Raw genomic sequence first — 19,414 nt, 5'->3', positions numbered from 1 at the left:
ATCTGTGTTCATATTTGGGCATATGGAATATTTGTGCCAAGTTTGGTCCAGATCCATCATTGTTTGAGTCCAAAGTGCTGTCTGGATGTAGGTGAACTACAACTCCCAAACTCAAGGTCAATGCGCACCAAACCCTTCTAGTATTTTCTGTTGGTCATGGGAGTTCCGTGTCCCAAGATTGGTTCAATTCCATCATTGATGGAGTTCAGAATGCTTTTTGATTGTAGGTGTACTATAAATCCCAGCAACTACAACTCCCAAATGACAATTTTTTTTTTGAGTGAAGGACATATATTGGGTTGTTCGGTGTCATGTGTCCAAATTTGGTGTCAATTCGTCCAATGGTTTTTGAGTAACATTACATTTTTATTTATATAGATTATTTGCATTATTTCCTCTAGTCACAGTCCTTTCAGGCAACACAAAACGAAGGACAAGAATGAGATTGACCGCATGACTCTCACCACGGTAAGGATGAATGATTTTTGCACATAGCGACTTCTTGACGGGGTGCATTAGGAAGCAGTGATATTTCTCTCTGCATTCTCTTCCTATAGAATGTGGACTTGCCGGACATGTTTTCTCCAGAACTCAAGTCTCTATTGGAGGGACTGCTTCTGCGGGACGTGAACAAGAGGCTCGGGTGCAAAGGACGCGGGTGAGGCGGCCACCATCTTGCTTTACAATATAATTCATATTATTAATAATATGATATTATAATATTTTATATTATATAATATATATGCAATATAATCTAATAAAATATATTATAATGTAATTTGAAGGAGCTGGGGGTGGTGACGGCCGACAGCGAGATCTGGCGTGGGCTGGTCCGTGAGGTCACGAAAAGTCGGAGACGACTGAACAAATGAATAACATTAGAATATAATATAATATAATATAATATAATATAATATATATGCAATATATTACCATATTACTAGCCTTGCTGTGGCCTCAGCTTGGTTCCTTCCTTCTCTACCCTTTCCTTCCTTATCTCCCCCCCCCCTTTTTTTTTCAGTTCCTTTCTCCTCTTCCTTCTCTACCTTCCTTCCTTTCTTCTCTCCTTCCTTCCCTATGCCTTTTTCCTTCATTCATTCTTTCTCTTTCATTCCTTCTTTCCCTCCTTCCTTCCTTCCCCACTTTTTCTTTCCATTTCATCTTTCTCTCCTTTCTTACTTCTCTACCTCTTTCTTTCCTTCCTTCATTTGCTCTGTCTGAATCGTTTTCTATCTCTACTGCCTTTGAAGCTTGCTGAGGGGAGGAAGCCTTGGAAGCACCCGCTTTTGCAAAGGCAACGGGAGAGGCCGAGAGGAATCATAGAGTTGAAAGAGACCTCATGGGTCCAACCCCCTGCCTAGAAACAGGAATATTGCATTCAAAGCACCCCTGACAGATGGCCATCCAGCTTCTGTTTAAAAGCTTCCAAAGAAGGAGCCTCCATCACACTCCGGGGCAGAGAGTTCCACTGCTGAACGGCTCTCACAGTCAGGAAGTTCTTCCTCATGTTCAGATGGAATCTCCTCTCTTGTAGTTTGAAGCCATTGTTCCGCGTCCTAGTCTCCAGGGAAGCAGAAAACAAGCTTGCTCCCTCCTCCCTGTGACTTCCTCTCACATATTTATACATGGCTATCATATCTCCTCTCATCCTTCTCTTCTTCAGGCTAAACATGCCCAGCTCCTTAAGCCGCTCCTCATAGGACTTGTTCTCCAGACCCTTGATCATTTTAGTCGCCCTTCTCTGGACACATTCCAGCTTGTCAATATCTCTCTTGAATTGTGGTGCCCAGAATTGGACACAATATTCCAGGTGTGGTCTAACCAAAGCAGAATAGAGGGGTAGCATTACTTCCCTAGATCTAGACACTATGCTCCTATTGATGCAGGCCAAAATCCCATTGGCTTTTTTTGCCGCCACATCACATTGTTGGCTCATGTTTAACTTGTTGTCCACGAGGACCCCAAGATCCTTTTCACAGAGTGAAAAGAGTCATAGTTCACCTGCATCTGGAGAAACTGTGACCTCCACTGACAATGTACCGGGAGAAAACTTGGCACTGAGAAGCCCCATGACCAACCTAACATACTGCATGGGTTTGGGGGAATGGATCTTGATGGTGGGAGTTGTAGTTCAGCCTTATCCAGAAAGCACTGAACCCAGCCGACATCAGAGCTGCTCCAAACTTGGCACACAGACCCAATATGCCCAACTGTGCATACAGACAGGGTTTGGGGTTGAATGGCCTTGGATCTGGGAGTTGTAGTCCATTCTTCTCCAGAGAGCCCTGAACCCAACCAACGTCAGATCTGGACCAAACTTGGCACACAGACCCAGCATAGCAACTGTGCATACACATCTGGTTTGGGGGTGATTGTCCTTGGCTCTGGGAATTGTAGTTCTGGGAGAGAGCACTGAACGCAGCCAACATCAGATCTGGGCCAGACCTGGCACACAGACCCAACATTGTTCATACAAGTTCATACAACAATACAAGCCAATTGTTCATACAAGTGGGGTTTGGGGGTTAATTATATATTATTATAATATTATAATAATATATAATATAATCCCCATAAATTAGGTCCTCCATTATATGACTCGATTGATATGATATAAATTAAATCAGATATACATAAATTAGACCAAAATATTATCTGACTTGATTAATGTAATATATTATTTGACCCAATTATTCATCTGTTTATTCTTCAGAGCCCAGGAGGTGAAGGAGCACCTTTTCTTCAAAGGGATCGAGTGGCAGCATGTCTGTCTCCAAAAGGTGGGCTTCCTATCTAGACAGGACGTGATCTCGTTCCACTTCCTATTTTTGAAAAAAAAAATGCTTTTTCTGGGTTTTAATAGTATAAGAAGTCTTTCCGTCACGTCTTTAGATGCTCTCCAACCATTTGGGGGCCACTTTGGAATGGCAGGAAGTGATGTTGGAATGACAGGAAGTGAGCCATTCCACTTCCTGTTTATGGATAAATATTTTTTCTGGGTCCAAACTACAGGAAGTTTTTTCAGTGTAGGAAGTCTTTCTGTCACATTTTTGATGCTCTCCCATCGTTGGCGGCCATTTTAGAATGACAGGAAGTGACCTCATTCCACTTCTTGTTTTCAGTAAAATGCCTTTTCCATGTTCTAAACGGTCTAGGAAGTCTTTCTGTCACATATTTAGATGTTCTCCCATTGTTGGGGGCCATTTTGAAATATCAGGAAATGACCCATTCCACTTCCTTTTTTTGCAAAAATATTTTTTCTGGGTCTAGAAAGTATAAGGTCTTTTAGTCACATTTTAGACGTTCTCCCATAGTTTTGGGGAAAAATGCTTTTCTGGGTCTAAATGGGAGTCTTTTTAGATGCCTTTCCCCTCATTGGGGGGCATTTTGGAATGATAGGAAGTGACTTTCTAATGACAGGAAGCGACCTGTTCCACTTCCTATTTTGAGGGAAATGCTTTTTCCAGGTCTAAATGGTATAGGAAGCCTTCCCATCACATATTTAGATGTCCTCCCATCATCGGGAGCCATTTTGGAATAACGGGAAGTGACCTCATTCCACTATGTCCTTACTTCCTTTCCCCAGTACTCTCCACCCCTGGTTCCACCTCGAGGGGAAGTCAATGCTGCTGACGCTTTCGATATCGGCTCTTTTGACGAGGAAGACACCAAAGGCATTAAGGTGAAATATCATCTGACATTATTACTATTATATACTAGCTTGGGGACCTGGCAGTGTTTGGGTTATTAGAAGAGGGCATTTTTTTTGTTTTGGGATGTTAGGTAATATCACTTAAGTTTTGTCCAGATACATCATTGGCTGGGTTTAGTGCTCGCTGGATAAAGGTGAATTACAAATCCCAGACTCCCAGGGCAATCACTCCAACTCCTGCCTGTATGCACAGTTCGCCATGTTGGGTTTGTGTGCCAATTGTAGTCGAGAACCAATGTCAGCTAGGTGGACTGCTCACTGGATAAGGGTGAACTACAACTCCAATAATCAAGGTCAATTTACAATACCATACTTAACTTTACTTAGGCGATCTTCGTAGCCCAAAGATGATGGTCCTCCAAGTCTGGTTTGTTGGCGGTGGGTTCGTAGGTGGCTGTGCCCTATTTTTGATCCACATGTTCTCCTGTAGTGAGGACATAAGTTTCCAGGTGGAAGGTTGTCCTGTTCAGGGTTGGCTTGACACACCTTCTTCCACTTGGCATGTTTCCCCCTCTCGCTCTCCATTCATGCCGCTTCAAATTCTGCAGCATTGCTAGTCACAGCTGACCTCCAGTTAGAGTGCTCAGGGGCTAGGCTTCCTAGATCTAGGTATCTATGCCACAGTTTTTAAGGTTCGCTTTAAGCCCATTTTAAAATCTCTTTTCCTGTCCACGAACGTTACATTTCCCGTTCTTGAGTTGGGAGTTGAGTTGCTGCTTTGCGAGACAGTGATCAGGCATTCAGACAATGTGACCAGTCCAGCGGAGTTGATGGCGGAGGACCATTGTTTCAATACTGGTGGTTTTTGCTTCTTCCAGTACACTGACATTGTCCGCTTGTCTTTCCAAGAGATTTGCAGGATTTTTCAGAGGCAACGCTGATGGAATTGTTCCAGGAGTTTATGTGACGTCTGTAGACAGTCCATGTTTCGCAGGCATATAGCAGAGTTGGGAAGACGATGGCTTTATAAACAAGCACCTTTGTATCCCTATGGATGTCCTGATCCTCAAACACTCTCTGCTTCATTCAGAAAAATGCTGCACTCGCAGAGCTCAGGTGGTGTTGTATTTCAGTGTCAATGTTGACTTTGGTGGAGAGGTGACTGCCAAGGTAGCTGAAACAGTCAACATCTTCTAATGTTACACCATTAAGTTGTATTTCTGGCATTGGAGAGGGATTGGCTGGTGACTACTGGAAGAGCACTTTGGTTTTTTCGATGTTCAATGAGTGGCCGAGCTTCTCGTATACTTCTGTGAAGGTGTTTTAAAGTGGCTTGTAGGTCTTCTTCTGAATGCGCACAGACAATGTTGTCATCAGCATATTGGAGATCTATAATATATGTTGTTGTCACCTTAGTTTTGGTTTTCAGTCTGCTGAGGTTAAATAGCTTGTCATCTGTCTGATGGATGATTTCCACTGGTTTTGTTCCCTGCCTTTTTCTTGGAGCTGTTGTGCAGTGAAGATCATGTCCACGGTTCCTCTGGTTGGCCGGAAGCCATTCTGGGATTCTGGGAGGGTGTCTTCTGAGAGGGGTAGAAGGTGGTTTGCAAGGATTTTCCCAGCAGAGGTTAGAAGGGAGATACCTCGATAGTTTCCGCAGTCTGTTCTTTCCCCTTTTTTAAAGAGGGTGATGATGGTGGCATCCTTGAAATTTGCTGAGATTATCTTGGTCACCTACACTTTTTCAATGATCTGGTGAAGTTGTTGTGCCAGCTCAGGTCCACCCTCTTTAAATACTTCTGCAGGGATCCCATCAGGTCTGCTGGCTTCATTATTTTTTTCTTGGCTTATGGCATTGCTGACTTTTTCCAAACTAGGCAGCGCTGCAATCTCATCCCTGGTGTGTTGTTAGATATTATACGCCATTATAAGTAGTATATTTATTATATTTATTATGAATAAGTTTGTTAGTACTACTACTATTATATATAATACAAAATACAATAATACAATAATAATACAAATTTTTATTTGTATTATTATTACTATTATATGTATTATATGTAATATTACAATTATCATTCCTATTATATGTATTAATATATATTATTTCTATTCTTATTCCTCTTATCATATTTATTACTATTTCTACTATTATACATATATTGCAATACAAATATATATTTTATTTTTATTTTTATTTTACATCAATTTTACTATTGCTATTATCTTTACTCCAATAATTAACTAATATATTGGAAATGTTAATTAAAAATATAATAATAGAGATAAAGCTGGATATAAATAAATATTATAAAATAATGTAGTATAGTAATATATTTATAGTAATATATATTTGAGTCCCCTTGGCGAGAGATAAAGCAGGGCATAAATATATTATTATTATTATTATTATTATTATTATTATTATTATTATTAATTTTCTAGTTACTGGACAGTGACCAGGAACTGTATAGGAATTTCCCATTGGTCATTTCGGAGCGTTGGCAACAGGAAGTGGCTGAAACCATCTTCGAAGTGGTCAACGCCGAAACAGACAAAATCGAATCCCGAAAACGAGCCAAGAACAGACTCCTCGGCCACCAGGAAGGTAACCATTTCATATTGTTTATTTATTTATTTATTTACGACATTTCTATCCCGCCCATTTCAGCCCGAAGGCGACTCAGGGTGGCGTAGAGACCGGCAACAATTAGATGTCATATATAAATACATATCTCAATAAAAACAATCATTGAGATTATTAATACACCAGGCCTGTAGCGAGGGGGGGGGGGGTGTTAGGGGTTCAGATTTTTTAAAAAACCTGACGTATTCATGAATTTTAACTGGTTAACCAAATCCCCATGCTAAATCTATGAGATGCAAAAAATTAAGAGTCCCCCCAGAACTGCAAGCACTATCTCAGGCAAATATTGACATTTATTCACACTGTTTGGGACCCGCCTACCTGCGTGACCGCATCTCTGTGAACGAACCTACACGATCTCTTCGTTCATCTGGAGAGGCCCTGCTCACGATCCCACCTGCATCGCAAGTGCGATTGGCGGGGACGAGGGAGAGGGCTTTCTCGGTGGTGACCCCTCGACTCTGGAACTCTCTCCCTAAGGACATCAGGCAAGCCCCAGCCAGGATAACTGCATGCCCATCCCACTCCAAACACCTACCCTTTTCACCTGGACATGCCCAGCACTTTTTAATTTTAATTATTACATTTGGCCCTGCCACAGATTTTAATTGCGTCATGGTGTGTTGTTAATGTTATTGCCTTGTTTTTGAGTTATTTTGCTGTATTGTTGTTGTTGTTTTTACTGTTGTATTTGGGCTCGGCCTCTTGTAAGCCGCACCGAGTCCTCCGGGAGATGGTAGCGGGGTACAAATAAAGGTTTATTATTATTATTATTATTATTATTATTATTATTACTATTACTGTCATTGTGGGGTGTGTGTTGAATGTTCTCATTAAGTAGGCCAGACTTGGTGGAGGTGGTTGACAGGGCCGGAGCTGCAGACTATTGAAGGCTGCTCTGCCCTCTGCTGTGCTCTTTGCTTCAGCATGAGCTAGGAGGCAGGTTTCAACCCCCCCCCCAAATGTTCAAACCCCCCCTCCCGAAAATTTCAACCCCTCCTGAAAAATTTTTTCTGACTACGGCCCTGCCTCCGCCATATACGTACACACATACATTATTATTATTATTCAATCATTCATGCATACCCCGCTTTTTCAAGTAATTGGAGAAATAATACTGTAATTTTCTTTGCAGATTATGCTCTGGGGAAGGACTGTATTATGCATGGCTACATGCTGAAACTGGGGAATCCCTTCCTTACGCAATGGCAGCGAAGGTATTTCTATCTCTTCCCCAATCGACTCGAATGGCGTGCAGAGGGAGATTCGCGGGTAAATGTCATTATTATTTTATTATTATTTGATTATTATTCATTAATAATTAATAATTACAAATATACAATGTGTGTGTGTGTCTTCTTTGTGGAGAGATAAAGTGGGGTATAAATAGATATTATAATTATTATTATTGCGCAAAAATACTATGGGACTTTCAAATGCTGACAGACTGACAAAGTATTGGAACACAATATACCAGACATCACAATGGTGGAAAAGAAATCACAGATTGTGTGTATGTGTGTGTGTATATCTTATACGCCGGAATATACAGTGTGTGTGTGTGTGTATACGCACACACACACACACACACTGTCGGAACCCAGACGCCTTAAAGAGCCAGACTCAAGGGTATGTCCAAAAGTAGAGTTCATTTAAACAAAGCAAAAGAAACTCAGAGACACTTAACTCAGTGTCTCTGGTCAAAACTCAAAAGTAGCAACTAGTTCCAGTTCAAAAGGTAAACTGAAGCAATAATCCGGATTATCCGGAGAAAAGATCCAGATTAAAACAAAGTGCTTCAAAAGTCACACAAAATAACACAGCTAGAAAAGGGTGAACAAACAAAGAGCCGCAAAAAAGAAGACGTAGTCAAATGAAGTCCGAGGTCGAAGTAAGCCAAGTCCGAAGGTTCCAAAATCCACATAGGCAGTGCCGTAGTCAAAACCGGTCCGAAGTCAGAGAAGGGGAAATCCGCACTCACGAGAATCCAAGCCGAGTCGAAACACACACGAACGGAGACAGCAACCTGCAGATCCAGGACCCAATCCCAACACGAAATAAGCAGCGACAAAACCCAAGGCACGAAACCAACACTTTGCCTTCTGCAAAGTTTCTCAATTTCAGAGCCTACTTTTATCTTGCATCTCATCATCTGAACATGAGCTGACCTCCGCCCCATCATCAACTCTTACAGCTGTCCTTGACTCCACACCTGAACTCCGACGCCCATCCCTCCAACTCCTCCATCTTCTGTCAAGACTTAGATCTCCCCAAGACTCAGAAGTATCTCCCGACTGCCAATCCCCACCACCAGAAAACCCCACAAACGTGTCACTAGACGTTGGCTGAGTACATACATCTTGTACCTCTTGTAGCTTAGTCCAATCCAGTGTTTCATCCCCATCCTCATCACTCCCAGACACATCACTCCTAGAGAAACCCATGAACGACTCTTCATCTGTGGGAGCAGTAAGTATATCCCAGATCTTCTTCCTTTGTTGCTCCTCATCTGATTCCTGCTCCCGAGTAACCCTCTTAGTTCCCCTATTCACATCCACCGTATCTCCTTCCTCTCCCTCACTCATTGACCCTTTGCTATCAGAAAACCCTTCGAAGGAGTCTTCATCGGTAGGAGCCATTAGTATATCCCGGATCCTTTTCCTTTGTTGTTCCTCATCTACCTCTTGCTCACGAGCACTCCTTTTACCCCTTCTGACACCCACACTACCACTTGCAGCGTTACTAACGGGCTCTACTACAACACACACACACTGTATATTCCGGCATATAAGATGACTTTTTAACCCTGGAAAATCCTTTCAAAGGGGGGGTCGTCTTATATGCCAGGTCGTCGTGTCCCCCCCTCGGACCTAGTGGACAGCAGTGGCCTAGCAGCAGTCCTGTATCAACCCAGCGGAAGACAACGGAATACCTTCCCAGAGCGGTGGCTTAGGGGGCGGTTGCAAGGTCCCCGAGCCCGCGGAAGCACCGGCGGCCTACCTCAGAAGCTGTTGCTGGGCTTTCATTAGGCCGCTGCTGTTCCTGTGGGCCCGGGAGCGCCTCTCCCCCACCCCGGCAACCCGTCACTGTGCAAGCAGGCCTGGGAGGGCCTTCCATTGCCCACCTGGGGGTGGAGGGGGGGCCTCAAGGCCTGCAGGAGCAGCTGCAGCCCAGCAGCAGGATGAAGGGAGGCCCTCCTGCGCTTGCAAATGCCTCCTGGGCCGCTGCTGAGTGTGCAGGCACTGTAGGGTCTTCCATCGTCCTCTGTTGGGTAGCTGCTGGGCTGCCGTTAGGCCGCTGCTGACCCAGAAGGCCCAACGAGAGCGGGTGGGAACTCTCCTCTGCCAGGCCACTGTGTGAGCACGTCTGGGGGTGGAGGAGAAGCCCCCTGAGCCCACAGGACCAGTAACCTGGTGGAAGATAGTGGAGGGCCCCCTCCTGTGCTTACAAATGCCCCTTCAGCCACTGTGATTGCAGGCGTGGGAGGACCTTCGATCGTCTTCTGCCTTCCCATTGCTTGGCTACCACCATGCCGCTGCTGGTCCTGCGGGCCTGGGGGGGCTCTCTTCCACCCCTGTCAACTCACCACTGTGCAAGCAGACCCGGGGGCAGAGGAGAGCCCCCCTTCCCTGGGCCCAGTACCCCAGTAGAGAACCATGGAAAGCCCTCTGTGCCTGCAAATGCCCCCTGAGCCACCACGGCGTTTGCAGGCACCTCCCAAGCAATGGCTATGGCACGAAGGGGTTAGAGTATATATGCACACACACACACACACACACCCCTTGTGGTATAAATACAGCAAGTAAATAAATAAATAAAGTGGGATATAAATGATTCATTATTCATTATTTATTAATATTTATTAATTGTTATTAACTCATTACAACTCCATTTTAGGATATCTGGCGCACTTATTCAAAAAAGCACAAACGGGTAAGGAAACACAAAAATCAGTAATAATGATAATGATAATAATAACAACAATATAGTGTTATTATTATTATTTTATTATTATTACTATTATTTATATTATTATAACCCTTTGCGGCAATTCCTGAAATTTTTTTGGTTCTAGGAAGTTTTTGGTTTTTTTTAGTTTTAATAATAATCATTGATAATGTTTTATATATATACACACACACATATACATGTATACAATAAGGTATTTGTTAAATAAGGAAATAATTAAATAAATTTCTTAAATGCTAATTTAATATTAGTAAATATTAAGCAATAAATAATACATAAAATAATATTTACTAAAAATATATAACAAAAGGGAATTCCGCATTTCCCCAACTCCCCGCAATTTGTGTTTTCTAGTCCTTTGTTGTGGGGTGTCGTATTAGAACCACCTCCAAGATAATTCCAATTATTGGGATTATCCGTTTGGGTTTCTGTGAACTTTGACACTTGACCTCAACCTCGTTTTTTGCCCCCCCCCCCCCACCCCCCTGCAGCAAAGCCTGTTGACAATGGAGCAGATCCTGTCGGTGGAGGAAACACAGGTCAAGGACAAGAAGTGCATCTTGTTCAGGATCAAAGGAGGGAAGCAGTTCATCCTTCAATGTGAGGTAATGCGCTGTTACATTTTCTTCTTCTTCTTCTTCTTCTTCTTCCTATTATTATTATTATTATTATTATCATCATCATCATCATATTACCATATTATTTATTATGTTTTATTTTGTATTTTATTATATTGTTATTATCATTTTTATTTTATTATTGTTTTATTTTTATTGTTTTATTTATTTATATATTTAATTTTATTATTATCATCATTTTTTATTATTTATTTTATATTATAGCTATCTTGGGTACCCATTTATTTGAAGAAGACATTGTTTGTTTACTAATATCATTTAGTTAATTAGAAAAAAAGACAGTCTTTGATTTCTTTTTTTATGAATGCTCTCATTAGAAAATACATAATGATATGAGTGAACTATAATTCCCAGAATTGTGGTTCAGTCCTCCCCAAACCAGACCTGAATGCAAGGCTGGCCATGTTGGGTGTGTGTGACAAGTGTGGTCCAGATCTGTCGTCAGCTGGGTTTACTGCTCTCTGGATAAGAGTGAACTACAACTCCCATATGCCAAGGACAGTCACCGCCAAACTGTGCCAGCATTTACATTTGCCCATGTTGGGTCTGTGTGCCAAGTTTGCTCCAGATCCAACATTGACTGAGTTCAGTGCTGGGTTCTCTGGATGCAGGTGAACGACAACTCCCAAAATCAAGGTCAATTCCTTCAAACCCCTGCAGTATATTCAGTTGGTCATGGGGCTTCTCTGTGCCAAGTTTGGTCCTGGTCCATTGTCTGCGGAGATCACCATTTCTGTGCATGCAAGTGAACTACAATTCCCAGATTCTCAGGGCAATTACCCTGAAAACGTGGTTGTTCCAATGTGCCTTTCCAGAATAAGGAAACTCCAAGCAATATCTCCCAAATGCACTTTACTAGAGATCTAGAATTGCCTGCACGCCCCTCCTATCCCTAAAATATCTATCCTATTTCACCTGATCATGCCCAACATTTTTAAAGATTTTAAGTACTATATTTGGCCCTGCCACAGGTTTTAATGCGCCACGGTGTTATTGTTTATGTTTTTTGCTTTGTTTATGAGGTTTTTAAATTATTATTGTACTGTTGTGTTTTACTGATGTATTTGGGCTCGGCCTCTTGTAAGCCGCACCGAGTCCTTCGGGAGATGGTAGCAGGGTATAAATAAAGGTTTATTATTATTATTATTATTACTATTATTATTATTATTATTATTAGTCACGGGGGTTTTGTGTCCAGGCCTGTCATTTGTGGGGGTCACAGTAGTTTATGGAAGTGGGTGAAGGTACTGCAATTCCCATCATCCCTGGTCCATCCAAAATCAAATCATTTCATTGGTCTAAGCTAACTATGCAGTTGCTCATTGATTGTTTTAGATTTGATTGACACGTGGGATCCTAACAATGGCATAACTATAGCACAACCATAATCTGTTGTTTGTTCTCTGACCATGACTGTATCTTATCTGTTAGTCTGTTGCAAACATGGCTCCAGAGCGACTGGGAAACTTGGAGGTTCTAAGTAGCCACCAGCTAGCTGGTTTTGACCAGATGTACTGTTATCCTTTCATAGTAACTTCTCTGCAACAGTTTTCTCAAAGAATCAGCATTCTTTGCATAGCCCTATTGCAGTTGGGCTATTTCTGCATAGCCCTACTGCAGAAACAGGCCAGTATGGCAGTAAATCATGACATATAGGCATTGGGAACATCTCTGAAAATTCCCTTTTTAAAACCACATCCCCTCTAGTACTGCAAATCCCATCATCCATAGCAAGTGTGGTCCAGATCCATCGTTGGTTGGGTTCAGAGTACTGCCTGAATGTATTTATTTATTTACAACATTTATATGTCGCCCTTCTCACCCGGAAGGGGACTCAGAGCGGCTTACATTATATAGTAGTATATTGTACTATACTATGCTGTAATATTATTAGAAATATTACATGTATTATAAAATATATAATTATAATATATTATTGGAGTCCCCGGTGGCGCAGTGGTTTAAAGCACTGAGCTGCTGAGCTTGTTGATCAAAAGGTCGCAGGTTCGATTCCGGGGAGCGGCGTAAGCTCCCGCTGTCAGCTCCAGCTTCTGCCAACCTAGCAGTTCGAAAACATGCAAATGTGAGTAGATCAATAGGTACCGCTTCGGCAGGAAGGTAACAGCGCTCCATGTAGTCATGCCGGCCACATGACCTTGGAGGTGTCTACGGACAACGCTGGCTCTTCGGCTTAGAAATGGAGATGAGCACCACACCCGAGTCAGACATGACTGGACTTAGTGTCAGGGGACTACCTTTACCTTTTACCTAATATATTATTAGTAGTATTATACAGGGTTAGTCAAAATGCATAGGCCAATAAGCCATTCAATTGAATGGCTTATTGGCCTATGCATTTTGACTAACCCTGTATTGTATTTATTTATTATTTATTTATTTCGCACATTTCTACCCCGCCCTTCTCAACCCCCGTGGGGGGACTCAGGGCGGCTTACAAAAGGCACAATTCGATGCCAACAACAGACAATAAGATAAAACATGTATCAACAGCAATTATAAAACAGTTAAAACAATCAAGTTATATATCACGTGGCTTCTCTCGTGTGTGGACTCTTTTGTGGCTCACCAAATGTGAACTGTGAGCAAAACATTTTCCACATTCCTTGCATTGGTATGGCTTCTCACCTGTGTGGAATCTCTTATGGCTCACCAAGTCTGAATTGCAAGCAAAACATTTCCCACATTCCTTGCATTGGTATGACTTCTCTCCTGTGTGGGGTCTTTTGTGCCTCACCAAGGCTGAACTGTGAGCAAAACATTTCCCACACTCCTGGCATTGGTATGGCTTATCTGCTGTGTGGACTCTTTTTTGGCTCACCAAGGCAGAACTGTCAGCAAAACATTTCCCACACTCTATAACAGTGGTTCTCAACCTTTCTAATGCTGTGACCCCTAAATAAAGTTCGTCATGTGAGGACCCCCAACCATATTTTTGTTGCTACTTCAAAACTGCTACTGTTATGAATTGTAATGTAAATATCGGATATGCAGGATGTATTTTCATTGTTACAAATTGAACATACTTAAAGCATAGTGATTAATCACAAAAACAATATGTTTGGGGGAGTATGGACAACTGATAATGGGATTGCCAGTACATTCAACCGATTCAGTTCTGACTTCCACAGGCCACTGAGACCCCCCCCCCCCCCCCCAATTACCGACCTGGAGCAAACTTGGCACACAGAACCCCCATGATCAACCCGACAGTGATTTACAGGAGATGCAGCTGACCTACATCTGGAGAGCACTGTGAACCCAAACGACTGGATCTGGACCAAACTTGGCACAAATACTCAATATGGCCAAATTTGAACACTGGTGGAGTTTGGGGAATATAGAACCTGACATTTGGGAGTTGCAGTTGTGTGGATTTATAGTTCACTTGCAATAAAAAAGCATTCTGAGCTCCACCAACAATTGAACTGAACCAAACTTGGCATACACAACCCCCAGGAGCAACAGAAAATATTGGAGAGGGTTGAAGAAAACAGACCTTGACATTTGGGAGTTGCAGTTGTGTGGATTTATAATTCACTTGCAATAAAAAAGCATTCTGAGCTCCACGAACAATTGTACTGAACCAAACTTGGCATACACAACCCCCAGGAGCAACAGAAAATACTGGAGAGGGTTGAGGAAAACAGACCCTGACATTTGGGAGTTGCAGTTGTGTGGTTTTATAGTTCACTTGCAATAAAAAAGCATTCTGAGCTCCACCAACAATTGAACTGAACCAAACTTGGCATACACAACTCCCAGGAACAACAGAAAATATTGGAGAGGGTTAAGGAAAACAGACCCTGACATTTGGGAGTTGCAGCTGTGTGGTTTTATAGTTCACTTGCAATAAAAAAGCATTGTGAGCTCCACCAACAATTGAACTGAACCAAACTTGGCATACACAACTCCCAGGAACAACAGAAAATACTGGAGAGGGTTGAGGAAAACAGACCCTGACATTTGGGAGTTGCAGCTGTGTGGATTTATAGTTCACCAGCCACAAAGAGCATTCTGAGCTCCACAAAATACTGGACGGGTTTGGCAGAGGATGTAGAACAGATGATGGGATTTGCAGTAGTTTCAATCACTTCAACTCTACATCCAAATCACTGGACTCTCTCCCACTGCCTGGGGGCACAGCTGATAGGAGAGGCCTCCGTGCTGGCCCCCAGAAGGGTGCAGGCCCAGCCTCCAGGAGAGGCCCACCATCGTGCAGTGCAGCCATGTGCAGGAAGCATCCTGGTGGTGGCGTCCACCGGCCCTTCCCCTGTGCACTTGCGAATGCCAGGAGTGGGGTGCTCGTGTGCATTGGAAGCGTGCGGGGAATAGGGCTGGCGCGCTCCCAGCACTGGCCTTGGGTGCATGCTCCCTGCACCGGAAAGGGGACCGGTGCTGGGGAGCGTGCCAGCCCTATTCCTTCGCGCGCTTCCAATGCCAGAGAGCGTCCCTCTCCCCACATTTGCAAGTGCACGGTGGAGAGAACACGCACCGTGCACCAGCTCTCTTCCCCCGCACACTTTTCAACACCGGAGAGTGTCCCTCCCTGTATTCGCAAGCGGGTGGGGGAAGAGCGCTCTCCCTCCACTGTCCCCTGGGCGCGCACTCCCTCCCCCAGCCCTCATTCACCACACTCTTTCCAATGCCGGGAGAAGATCTAGGTTTCTTGGGGCCTTTTTGGCACCCTTTGGATGGTGCATGGGGCATGTAGGAGGGGCTCCGCGACCCCTATCAAATTGCCGAATGACCCCTCTGGGGGTCGCGACCCCCAGGTTGAGAACCGCTGCATTATAATATCAATATTATATTTATGTACAATATATTACATTTATGTAAAATATATTATATTATATTATATTATATTATATTATATTATATTATATTATATTATTAGCATAGCACAGGAGACAAGGTGGAACTGTGTTCCTGGCCCCCTCCTTTCTCTCTGGTCCCAGAGCAGCAGTTGTGCTGGGGGACGGACTCCCAATTGGTGACACTGGATCCCAACTGGATGTAGGTGAAGTACAACTTCTATAATTGAAGGTCAATTCCCCCCAAACATTGTCATGGGGGTTCTGTGTGCCAAATGGGTCCAGGTCCATTGTTGGTGGGGGTCACAGTTCTGTCTTCATGCAGGGTGAACTATGACTTCCATCCTGTTGAGTCCATCACACAACCCCCTCCAGTATGTTCAGTTGCTGATCACTTCCACTATTTGCTGTGCACCATAGGAAATGATAGGAAAGGGTTAAGGGAGAGGCAGTGGGCAAGGTGTGAATTCCACATCAATGGGAAAAGAAAGGAAGTGTGGGACGTGGTGCTAACTGTAACCTGTAATGTACATTGGAGGGAGACCCATAGCTCTTTGAGGTACCCGGAGTCTTTCTATGGAAGTGGACACCTTCACCACATAAACACATACACATTTTTCACTTTTATTATGTGTATAGATCATATTATATGATTATAATTTTTATTTTATACTAGCTTGGGGACCCGGCGGTGCGCGGGTTATTTGAGAAAGGCATTGTGTGCCAAGGTTGGTCTTTATCAGTTATTTATGTGGCACGCAGTGTTCTCAGGAAGTTAGTGAAGGTACTGCGAGTCCCATCGTCCATAGTCTATCCTCCTCCAAACAGCACCAGGATGCAGGGTGGGTCATGAGGGGTCTGTGTGCCAAGTTTGGACTTGATCTGTCATTGGTGGGGGCCACAGTGGTCTGTGAAAGTGGCAGCTAATCAGAAAACTGCCACATACACCACCGCATACATACAAACATACATACATACAAACATTCACTTTTATTATAGATATAAAATATATAGAATATATAGATATAGAACATATAGAGATTGAGATATATATATATATAATATTATTTTTTATATTTATATTTATTAATTTATTATTTACTTTTTTTATTCCTGACCCCGTTTCCCAGAGTGAGCCTGAATTCGTCCAATGGAAGAAGGAGTTGACGGAGGCCTTCCTGGATGCTCAGAAGCTGCTCCGACGCGCACCAAAGTTCCTAAACAAATTAGTGAAATAACGTCTTTCGTTAGGAGAGAAAGAAAATGAGTCTGGTGAAAAAGACGGAAACAATATTGAACTCTGTTTAATTATTTAGTAATTTTAATTTATTTTAATTTATTTTAATAATTTAATGTACTTGTTTAAAACAGTGCTGAAATTAGAGCTGTTTAAAGCGGCCACGGGTGGTGAGATCCCGAGATACCTAAACCTGAAACGTGGATACCAAGTCCCGATAAGCAGTTACTGGTATTGGTGACCGCCTTCCTGTAGGTCCGTGCACCTGGCGAGCAAAGAAGCCGAATGTTCCCAAATAAATTTCACCAAATTGAGCCACCAAGCTAGTTTATTAAGTCAGCTGAAGTGATGCCAGCCTGCGGTTGTCCACCAAAGTAAGCTGAGATACCGTACATTACAGAACATGCATTTTAAAACACAAAAGTCCTTTGAAATTCCCACTCCCGCCAAGCTGAACTTGGCTTCACCATGATTAGTTGGAAAAGGTGTGGGAGGAATCCTTGCAGAGGTGCCCGCCGGCTAATAGAGCATTCCGCGTTCTTGAAGCAGATTCCTGCTCTCCAATGGCTGATATAAAACATAGCGCATTAAAACACATACAAAGGTCCATGAATATCGGGGGGGGGGGGGGAGCAGCATGGAAAAGGAAGACGTACATAATAGTTCCACGAATACTGGGGGAACCCCAACAGGTTTCGGTATCCGAAGGGAAGATAGAGTTGACACAGGGTTATTTGGGCAAAGGTTAGGTGAATGCAGGACACGCAGGATATGGAACAGGGGTCCTCAAACTACGGCCCATGGGCCACTTCCGGCCCTCCGAGGGCACTTGTCCGGCCCGCAGAGGAGGAGCGTCCCCCCCCCCACACACAGTGCCCCTCCCTTGGCTGGCTCACGCTATCCGTCAGGCCCGACGGGCAGCGTGAGCCAGCCAAGGGAGGCTGCTCCGCGTGGCCTACTCGCGCGTAAAGCACCTCCTCCCTTGGCAGGCTCACGCTATCCGTCAGTCCCGATGGGCAACGTGAGCCAGCCAAGGGAGGCTGCCCTGGTGCTCCATGCAGACTTGCCAGCTACATGACCTTGGAGATGTCTATGGACAACGCCGACTCTTCAACTTAGAAATGCAGATGAGCACCACACCCCAGAGTCAGACACGATTGGACTTCATTTCAGAGGAAAACCTTTAACTAGGAAAATTGTGGAAGATCCAGGGTGGGAGAAAGAACTCTTGTCTGTTGGAGGTAGGTATGAATGTTTCAATTGGCCAACTTGATTACCATTTCATAGCCTGACAGTTTTTAGGGAGAATCCTTTGTTGAGAGGTGATTAGCTGGCCCTGATTGTTTCTTGTCTGGAGTTCCCCTGTGTTTGAGTGTTGTTCTTTATTTACAGTTATAATTTTAGAGTTTTTTTAATACTGGTAGCCAGATTTTGTTCAGACTAGAAATAGGAAGATTTCCCATTCTCTGCTCCTGGAATTACTGCCTAAAGAGGGCTAGAAAGAACCCCCTCGAAGGGCCCTTCCACACAGCAAAATAAGATATGTGCAATGTGCATAGGAATTTTTTAATTGATTTTTTAAAAAAAACAAACTATAGTCCGGCCCTCCAACGGTCTGAGGGACAGTGAACTGGCCCCCGGTTTAAAAAGTTTGAGGACCCCTGATATGGAACATGCATCAAAAGGAAAAATAAAGATTTGTGAATAAGGATCCAACACACAAGAAAGCACAAGTTAAGGATAAACCTTTTATTTAGGGGTAAAAGATAATATAATTAAGAACATGTGGAAAGAATGCTTCAGAGAAGCCTCCTGGACACTGGTAGCTGCTGCTGGGCTCCTCCAGACCGCTGATCATTCGCGGAAATGGATTTTTGGAACAAAAAAAGGCTCCCGCCACCTGTGGAACTCCCCGCTGAGGTGCCAACTATATTAACGTAATATTTTACTGGGAGGGGGCTGTCTGTCCTCAGCAACAGTGCTTCCAAGCCTCATCCAAGTCATGTGACCCAAAAGGATATCAATGATATCAAAGGCCACTGAGAGGTCCAGGGGATCCAACAGGGACTCATTCCCCCTATCAAGCTCTCTACATAGATCATCCAACCAAGGCAATCGAAGTCATCTCAGTCCCATGGCTGCACCTAAAACCCAACTGAAAGTGATCTAAATAAGCGTTTCTCAACCTGGAGGTCGGGACCCCTGGGAGGTTGCGAGGGGGTGTCAAAGGGATCGCAAAAAACCTTATTTATTTATTTATTTCGTATACTTCTACCCCTCCCTTCTCAACCCCCGAGGGGGGATTCAGGGCGGCTTACAAAACGGCACAATTCGATGCCTACACAATAATACAATAAACGTATAAAAACAGCAGTTAAACAAACAATTAAAACAACAATCTATATCACAGTCAATAGCCAATCTCAAGCACAGTGT

General features: G+C 43.4%; 1 protein-coding gene across 2 annotated transcripts in view; it reads left to right on the top strand.

Moving 5' to 3' along the window:
* The window catches only part of GRK3 (G protein-coupled receptor kinase 3), a 62,253-nt gene extending 44,961 nt beyond the window's left edge, over positions 1-17,292 (top strand). Inside the window, exons 14-22 of one of the 2 annotated variants that reach the window (XM_067473597.1) lie at positions 402-468; positions 558-658; positions 2,714-2,780; positions 3,587-3,682; positions 6,101-6,263; positions 7,438-7,574; positions 10,200-10,235; positions 10,763-10,876; positions 16,872-17,292. In XM_067473597.1, the coding sequence (XP_067329698.1) occupies positions 402-468; positions 558-658; positions 2,714-2,780; positions 3,587-3,682; positions 6,101-6,263; positions 7,438-7,574; positions 10,200-10,235; positions 10,763-10,876; positions 16,872-16,979 (889 nt within the window). In that variant the 3' untranslated portion in view covers positions 16,980-17,292. The remainder of the gene's footprint in view (positions 1-401; positions 469-557; positions 659-2,713; positions 2,781-3,586; positions 3,683-6,100; positions 6,264-7,437; positions 7,575-10,199; positions 10,236-10,762; positions 10,877-16,871) is intronic. The other variant, XM_060784780.2, reaches the window with a different exon arrangement.
* The last annotated feature ends 2,122 nt before the right edge of the window (positions 17,293-19,414 follow it).

This window comes from Anolis sagrei, chromosome X (assembly GCF_037176765.1).
Source record: "Anolis sagrei isolate rAnoSag1 chromosome X, rAnoSag1.mat, whole genome shotgun sequence".
Taxonomy (NCBI): Eukaryota; Metazoa; Chordata; class Lepidosauria; order Squamata; family Dactyloidae; genus Anolis; species Anolis sagrei.
This window is presented reverse-complemented; position numbering and strand designations above follow the sequence as displayed.